The 9,019-nt window shown below is 44.5% G+C and overlaps 1 protein-coding gene across 2 annotated transcripts in view; it reads right to left on the bottom strand.

Moving 5' to 3' along the window:
• Nucleotides 1-632: 632 nt before the first annotated feature.
• peli1b (pellino E3 ubiquitin protein ligase 1b) overlaps nt 633-9,019 on the bottom strand; it is a 43,552-nt gene continuing 35,165 nt past the window's right edge. For both annotated transcript variants that reach the window (XM_055029292.1, XM_055029293.1), the window contains exons 5-7: nt 8,061-8,258; nt 7,712-7,900; nt 633-4,367 (exon numbers count right to left, since the gene is read on the bottom strand). In XM_055029292.1, the coding sequence (XP_054885267.1) occupies nt 3,789-4,367; nt 7,712-7,900; nt 8,061-8,258 (966 nt within the window). In that variant the 3' untranslated portion in view covers nt 633-3,788. The remainder of the gene's footprint in view (nt 4,368-7,711; nt 7,901-8,060; nt 8,259-9,019) is intronic.

Below are 9,019 nucleotides of genomic sequence, written 5' to 3'. Positions count from 1 at the left end.
TTTGTTTACTGAAACGTCTTGAAGCTTCTCAGATCGTCAAATGAACGTTGATCAATCATAACTTGACCAAATACAAAACATATCCAAGCCGACCTGCCCTGACATGCTTGTGATAATAGGCCGTGTTGCAAAGGAGAGATTTCGGGGGCCACACTCCATTGAGCAGAGCGTTTAAAGATAAGTGCTAGAATTTGAGTAGGCCACTTCAAAAAACCCTGTTTTGTTTTTGTTTGGGTTGCCAGTGCGCTGCTAGAATAACTCGAGTCCGCAAAGCTTTAGGTCACGAAGCAAAGTCTAGACACAGCTGGAAAGCGTCACTAGCCACCATCATATTTGCATGATAAACTTTATTAATTTGATCTGAAATTCTGTTAGTTTTACTAGATGTGATTTTGTAAAGTTTCACTTTTTCTCGTCTCTATAGAGAATTTTTGACCTTTGTTGTGATTTTGGTCATGAATATTCCATGGGTGCTATTTTTGTTCAGTCTCCCTCCTCATGGTTCAATCATCAGCTCAATTCATATAAAAAAAAAAAACTGAGAAATATCACAGAGTGGTGGAACGTAATCCAACACGGAAGTAGAACTAATCCTAATCGGTGGGCAGCATCCAAGTGAAACGCAGCACAGCTAAGTGTCACTTTTACACTTTATTGTTTAAAGTTGATACAAAAAAGTGTTTGCTGGAAACATTCTTTGATTTTTGCCTTTTACAAGCACAAAGACATGAGAAGAGGTGAGTAAAGGATGGAGGGATGAACCTTTGCTTGAGTCAAAATAGAGACACAGGGAAGCCCTTTGTTCACACAGAGACCATGAAACAAGACCGAGTGAAGGAGAGGACAGAAGCTTTGTCTTTTCACTTCTTGTTTTTTTTTTTTTTCTTGTAAGGTGACGTATCCTCAGATGGCTGTAGCATAGGGTGTGCAGGCGCGTGCACGGGGTCATCGGTTTCTCCCTGAGGTGAGTTAGTGTGCCGCGGTCTGAGGATACGAGGAGAGCTACGGCGTGGAGCAGAAACTGAACACATACAATCAACCCGTTAAATTACAATCTCTCTCTTTCTTGCATACAAACACAGAACGACCGGTTTACCGGCGAGGCTTCGGGCTCCGCGAGGACCTGAGGGCGCGCGGGTTGGAAGAGACGCTTCGGTTTTTGTCTACAGCTTCAGTGTCTCGCTAATGCGGGTCGCGCCGACGCGTGCGAGGCAGTAGGAGTTTGGGAGGATCTGTGCTTTTTATTTATTTAAAAAAGAAAAAGTGACATCAGGACTGCCTTAGTTAAATCTATTCTCAGGGAAGAGGGCGGATGCATAGTTCAACTTGAAAGCTTCTGGTGTGCAGCAGGAATTTTATTACGGTACGGCAAGTCAGGGTCCAAAAATCTATCAACGCTTTCCGATAACGTAACGTCTATTAATGATTTGCTTGAGAAAGTGTCAGTCTGCTGGCTGGAGGAAAGCTATCACATTTCTTCCTTGCTTACAAGAAAGAAAGTCAGATGTTGGGCTATGCTAACGTTTGCACAAAAAATAGCCCAGGTCTTAAAATCCTCCCACGGTCTTAAGAGATGGGGGGTCATTTGGACGCCACAAGTTTTTTACTCTGTGCGCGGTCCGGCTGACCCCGACCGGCTTTCGCTAGTGTGTGGTTTCGGGAACTGACGGTCTGACGGGACAACCCCCTGCCTCCCTGCTGTCTGACCGTCACATTTGCTCCGTTTCTCCTGAGCCTCGCGTTGAAACCACCGGAGGGCTCGTCTAAAAAAGTGCCACCCAAATTAAGGACATTTTAAAAGTAGAAGTGGCAAACAGAAAACAGCATGTCTCTAAAGCAGCAGACTTCAGGCTAGTGTCCAAAAGCAACCAGTTTGACTTACCAAACTAATATCAATCTTGCTATTTGTGTGTTACTATATAAAGAATAATACAGTCTTAACTGTCTATGCAGCAAACATAAAAAATGGCTACTGTATTTACTTGTGTTTATTCTTCATTCTAAATAAATAAATACGTAATATAATACTGTACATTGATGTACACATCAATATTTTATCAGCAGAATGAATGTTTGCTTTTGTAAAAATTTTGGGAAAATTCCATACTGTTTTATGTTTTTACTAAATCATATTATATGTGGAGTATCTCACACAGTCTTGATCTAGAAAAAAAAAAGTAAAAATGCATTGTTGTTCTCATTAAGCATTTATGAGAACCGGTTTAGTAAAAAGAAAAGAACAGGCAGCCCTGATAATCTGTGTCTCAGAAAATCACACGATATCTGAAAAGCACAAATTGTCACAAAGACCTGGGGGGGGGGGAAATCAATGCGCATCTCTTCTTGCGGCCCAGGAAGTCAAACCCTCTGTGCCGTGATCGTTCAGTCAGAGTGGAAACGCGCCGATCAATTAGCCAGAGATCGGAATTGGAAGATCTTTCTCTGATCACTTCCGATCGGCGGTCAGTAGTTCAAGAGGTAAAAATGTACTTTTTCTCTCTTTTTTTTTTTTAGAAGTGTTTTAAAATTAAGGAGCCGTTTTAGTCTGTAAGTGTGACGGCTACAAAGAAGAACTTGGCCCACTTTGTCAGTTTACAATCAGTCCACCAAACACTGAACTTTAATGCGCATGTAGGAGCAATCTGGTCATTTTCTGTTGGCCTCGATCAAACAATATGTGGGACTTTTTTTTGTCTAAAAATACAGACAGATCAACATGAGTCTGATTGGTGCATCTCTGAACCAAATGTAGGAGAAAAATTACTATAAATTGTCTCAGTTTGCTTCAAAACAAAGGCCCAAATTAGGGCCCTGTGTGTTTGTGTGTTTCAAAAGCCACCAGCAGAGGGCACTGTTACTCCTGGAGGCACCAGGAAGCAATTTGACATCCTGGCGGTTTCTTATTATACTTGTCTGTATCTGACACTGACCTTCACTAACGTCACATGAGCCACGCAGCATGAACAATCTGTTAAACATTAGTGCCACCACTTTCTATCTGGGAGCTCCTCTATGATTAAAATAAAAGAGAAACAAAACAACAGTTCAGCTTAGAGTGCGAGTCCACGGCTACATATTTGCGTTTTTTGTTTTCCTCGTTGTCATTTTATGGCTGACGGCTGATCGGGACGAAGTCGCTCGTTAAAGGGAGGGCGGAGGGCGAGCAGGCGTCGAGAAACGTGCCTCCGTTTGATGCTCGAGGAGGTTTCTATTGCTCTGAGAGTGAAACGTCTGTGAAGGTAACCGATGAGAGCGAACACCGGGACACAAGGTGTATAAATACATGGAACGGCTTCGACGGGTGAATGTGGACAGAGAGGGAGAGGAAAGACACGGAACGAAACTCTTGGAGCACGCCCAAAAAATCAGGTCTGACGAACAAATACGCTGGATTTTCAACGAAAATTACTTATGGATGAGGGATAAAGGTTGAAGCAACATCCTGGGTCATAAATAAACACATTTCTTTAAATAGGCTCTGAGAGATGTACACGTGTATTGCAACAAATACATGAATAAAAACCGCTAACGCCGTGTCAGTACGTCAGATAAATACAGTTGAAAGTTCTCCCCGTGACACAAAGTTTACCCAGCAGTGTTCTTTGTTTGTTTTTTTGTGTCTCTGGTTTCATGAAAATATAGAAATCTGTTTGTCATTCATGAAAAAAAGCAATACAAAGGTCACTTAAAAAGGAGACAGAGGCAAAAGGTCCAGAGAGAAAAACATCAGCAGGGAACTTTCGTCCCGTCCGGATCCTCCGAAGCGTGCCGAGGAGTTTCCCCCGCTGCTAGTCGAGGGGCCCCTGGAAGATGAGTCTGATGTAGCCCTGCTCGCCGCTCAGCTGCTGGGCGCAGAAAGGACAGGCGGCGTGGAAGGTGTGGGTGCCGTGCGGGAGCGGGATCTGGCTCCAGAAGGTCGCCGTTTTCTCCGAGCAGACGTGTCCGCAGGGGCTGAAGGTGTGTGTGGGCGGAGCGGCGTCGACGTAGAAGCCCGCCTCACAGCCCAGCCACAGCGGCACGTAGGGGCCCTTCGCCCGGCACATGGGGCATTCTCGCAGCCGGCCCTCCCGGCCCTCCCTCTCCTCGCGGTGGTTGCCCCAGTTGTGGTAGCCGTGCACGTGGCCGCACTGCAGGTAGACCCAGGGCTGCTTCTCGTCGGGCGTGTCTTTGCGGCGCATGGAGGGGAAAGCCAGCGTGTTGAATCCCACGGGGCACTGCGGGCGGGCCGCGTTGATCTCCTGCCGCAGTGCCTCAAGGTGTTTGAGGGTGGGGGTGCGGGAGAGTCCCTCGGCGGTGCGCCACAGCAGGGTGGCGCCGCAGAGGTCGATGAGCGAGCCGTCGACGAGCTCCTGGAACTCGGTCTCCACCTGGAACACAACATGACAGCAGGTCAAACTGGGCCCGACAAGCGAGGGGTGAACCCAACACAAGGGACACCACAGCAACTGTTTTTTGCTGTTTTTTTTGCCATTTTCTTAAGTTGCGTCGCTTGCTTATGAGTGCTCATCTTCATGAACGAGCTCAAATTTTCACAAGCATGAATTTCGCCAGTCGCTTGGCTGGAAGTCGATAAACATGTCGCCTCATTGAAGTTCCATAGAAAATGAACAGAGATCATCCTGCTTCAACTTGAAACACAACATCAGACCTCCAGAAAGGTGAAGATGGCGCCAACTGACACGTTATGATTGTCTGATGTGCGTACATTGGTTTCATTAGGCCAACACCAGCAGATGGCACGCCTCCCCAAATCACTGAAGACTAGAAATTTCCCAATTGGATCACATGCATCTGGGATTCTACGTCTCTCCGTTCTTCCTCTTCTGGGACCTCGACTGCCAAACAAAATGTACTCAAGTCTAAAAATAGGGGTTAAGAGAGTAAAAGTCAACTCTTTGTTTTCTTCTTAGCCCAAGAAATTTTGTTTTACGCAGTCTCTGGCTCTGGAGTGGTATTAAATGAGTCAGTCTTGACGATCCGACTGGAGCTGCAGTCCATAATTTTTAAATCTCCCTTAAACACTCGATCGGGCTTTGGTTTCCAATGCTATTGAGAAAAGCAGTTCTCCTGTGTTTTCTTCTCTTCGCCTCAACTTTCCATTAGTGTGCTTGTTACATACCAAAGCGCCCGAAGCGGGGACACTTGGAATGTGTCCATCATCATATCTCGCAAACGTCCAGCCAACCCTCAAACCGTTGGGTTGGCTGTTGTCTCAAAGTCCGCATACAACATCCGCCGCACATCTATGGTACGTCCGAATTCAGCGGCCGCATCTGTCAGAGGCCGGATTTGTCTGAATTGACAGCCGCTCACTTTGTGACCAAGTCCGGCTGCGGGTCTATGTAGCCGGACCCATCCTACGTAGACTCGGTTCTTAGAAGGAGTTCAGACACAGTTTTTGATTTTGAGTATTTTGAGTCAAAGTAAAATCTTGTCTGTCGTCAGGAGTGTACAATGCTGGGTCATTCTGAACAGCCGGGTTTTTGTGGTGTGCCCTATTGTGTATAAATGTCTACTCACCAGTGTCCAATCATTGCGTTTAGGGATGTTTAGTCTTGTACACCATGACTGAATATCTCTCCTGTTTTTTGGTCTTACAAAATATTCCAATATTCTGAGAAGTTTTATTTTGGCTTTTCAGCTATAATCACTTGATTTACTCTATGTGTAATGAATCCAAAGAAATGTCTTTCTTAATTAGTGTTAATTAAGTAAATGGACATTGCTACAACATTCTCTTCCGATAATCCTCAAAACAAAACATTTTTCAGTTGTCATTTAAAGATGCATTCTTATTGAGATTTAAACAGAAATCAGAAATGTTTCGTATTTTATGATATCATTTCCAGCTTGTAGAAGAAAGTCCGGTTTCTTAGAATCAAAAGCCAGCGAACTTTGGTTTAAAACAGTGTCAGAGCTGTTATTTCTGCAGTACCGCTGTGAGCACAGCAGGTGGCAGTATAACAAAGCTGTCCCTCAGACCACAGACACATGTGGGCCTGTCAGAGGTGCAGGAAAAGTGACAGCTGGCGGGAAGATGACACGAGGAAGCTGAAATCCATGCTGCTGGACGGGGAGGCGGACAGCTGCTGGAAATGTCGAGATGAACTCAATGTTGAGGGACGACTCAGTCAGGAGTTGTGTGCTCAGACGGAACGGGAAATTCCATGTTTAGATAACCGGAGTGCATGAGGAGGGGGGGAAAAATGGAAAATGGAGGTGGAAAAAACAGGAGGGAGACAGAGATAAGAAGAGGAAGCACTTCCAGGTGTTTGTGTTGAGGTTACCATGGCTCTCATGTTGGCCAGGGAAGAACATCCAGTCTTCATTACGTACACATAGGCATCTGTACAGAAAGACTTTTTAGTTTCTGAAGTTGAAAATGACCCAACTCATGGAACAGAAGGTCTGGCCTTTTCATCTGTTCACCTACAAACCACATCAAAACGACGGCAGATTGAAAAACTTCCTCAGTCAGTCTGAATGCCCAGATGTGTGATCTATGTAAACCTCAACTTTTCCCCATCGTCACCCATTTGATCAAATTAGACCAACGCAGATCATTTACCAGCAATTTTCGCTGACCGTATAATTACGCAATTTGACATTTTGAAAATAAACACGCTTCATGGAAACACAGCATTTACTAACCAACAAGTATTTTGAATATAAAAAAAGGTCCTGATGCTGGGATGAGTTAATTTTTCTTGCTGTATTGAAATTGGTTTATTTTTTCGCACCACCTGATTCACGAGATCAACAACAGGATGTTGCCACTGGCGCAAACCACAAAGAAGAAGAGGACAGGAAGTAGTTGGAGGAGGAATACAAGAAATATTTCAGGATCGCGTGAACAAACTTATTCAAATGTTTGTTTTAATTGCGTTTATTATTTCATGGAAACACCGCAAGTGTGAAATTGTAATTCTTGTTCTTTTCCATTAGAGGAATATAGACAAAGTATAGACATTTGTAATGGAAACGCATTTTTGTGCATTTGTCTGATCCAGCGGATATGAACGTTCCGATATGCAGATGATGCAGTAATGTTTTTGCGATGCAGATGATGGAAAATAAAAAAAAAAATACATGCATATTTTTTTCATCAATAACATTCAGAATTGCAAAAAAAAAAAAACCTCAGATGTTGTGCAGGTAGTCTGAGAACAACTGAACTGTGAAACAAGGAGCAGTGGATGTAGTTGGAGATGGGGGAGCTGTTAATTTGAGAACTGCTGGGACACTAGCTAGACATTAATAAGTGGATATTGTACAGGAGGGAATGAAACAACGTAATTAAGACCACCGGCGTCTTGAGTGTAGTTAGATAAATGAGTCATGGCTGTGAAGGTGAGCGGCTGTGATTGGCTGAGAGGCAGCTGGAGGATCCCTTGCAAGATCGTGTTACGCACAGTTTTGTCTGGCGGACTGTTGCTTGGGAGATGGCATCCAGATAACCTTCTGATGGCGTAAAGGTTCGACTGGGCACGATCAGGCATCAGTGTATGATAAGCAAAGTGTGAGGTCTTTTTCTGGGTCAGTCTGAATTTTCTGCAAATGAGCGAGTCATTTACCTGTAAGATCTCTCGCAGCAATATTTTACCCCACTGCAGGCAACAATTTTGAGCTGAAAACTTCCTAACAACGGAAACACGAAGAGACCAAATCTTCCCATCTCGGCCGCGCTAAGTTTATATACAAATGATCTCACCATTTTGCCCCGCTGCTGTGCCGAGCGGGTCTCTCGCAGGGTGAAGACGTTCCCACAGACCGAGATCTCCCTCCATACTCCCGGTTTGGAGTCCTGCATAAAGCCGTTGCGAGGGTGCATCACCAGGACGCCGTTGGTGGTCAACCCGTCCATCTGTCCATCGGACGTCTTCCACTTCGCAGCTTTCTCCTGATGTGGAAATTGATGTGGAAAATCATTCGTTATCCAGCCCGAAACGCCACATTTTCACACCAGGGAGGAGCTATTTCAATAAAGATCTAAAGATGTTTTATGTATGGAGTCGCGTTGTGTTTTTCTGACTTGCGTGTGAAGATGAAACGGCGCTTACCCCTAGGAATATGTTCTTTGAGGAGTCAAAGCCCGCGGCGTAGATGCGAGCTGTGTAAGGCGGCGTGCGCTGGCACATGATGCGGCATGCGAAGCGGGAGATGGTGCTCTGGACCGACTGAGTGTCCGAGTTGCTCTGGCTGCCAGCCACAGTGTCCGTCACCACGAAGTCTATCGGACTCTCTGTCGATCGGCCGATCTGGCGACAGGTAGAAAAAACTCAGAACATCTACGAGGCACATCTGTTCAGCTTTTTCATCTAGCTTTGGAGAAGCTGAGAATAACAAAGGCAGAGCATCAGAAAACCACAATGTTTGTAGAGGTAATAATGAGCCGGTGTAGGAAAGTACAAAGAAAATGGCATGTAATTTATTTGATTTTGTTGTATTTCTAAGAGCAGAATAACCTTGACTTTGTGCTAACAGGCACTTTGTTGCCCCTGACAGCGACCTGCATCATCACTGTACCAAAATAACATGGCAACAGACTCTCACAGTGTTTTTGCTACCCAAGCAAAGAGTAGGGTAATTTTAGAAAATGCTGTGGATATATTTTGTACCGCAACCTCTCCAAGTCTGAATGTTTTGCATGTTTCACATCAAAAATGCTCACCTTTTAAAAATGTGTTTTTGTGTTTGATGTTGCTCAGAAAACCCCCCCAAAAAACTAATTTTATTGTTATGCTATTTTGTCATTTTGCTCCATTTTTTCCATATTTTTGAGGAACAAAAGTCTCTCAAGGCACGTAACAGGTACAGAGTTTGTCTAGTTGACACTGTTTTCTGCCACTTATAAGGTCAAGAATGATTAACAACCAAAATGGACGAAAAGCTCTATTGCAACCAAATTTGCAATCAGGATGCCCTGATTGACGATTGGCTGATTTGGGGTCAGCAGCTTTTACAATTCAAGGAACTGTTTTTAGCATCACTCCAGCTAAATAGCTGCTGTAAACACAAA

Source organism: Poeciliopsis prolifica, unplaced genomic scaffold (genome assembly GCF_027474105.1).
Source record: "Poeciliopsis prolifica strain line A6 unplaced genomic scaffold, Auburn_PproV2 SCAFFOLD005, whole genome shotgun sequence".
Classification (NCBI taxonomy): domain Eukaryota; kingdom Metazoa; phylum Chordata; class Actinopteri; order Cyprinodontiformes; family Poeciliidae; genus Poeciliopsis; species Poeciliopsis prolifica.
This window is presented reverse-complemented; position numbering and strand designations above follow the sequence as displayed.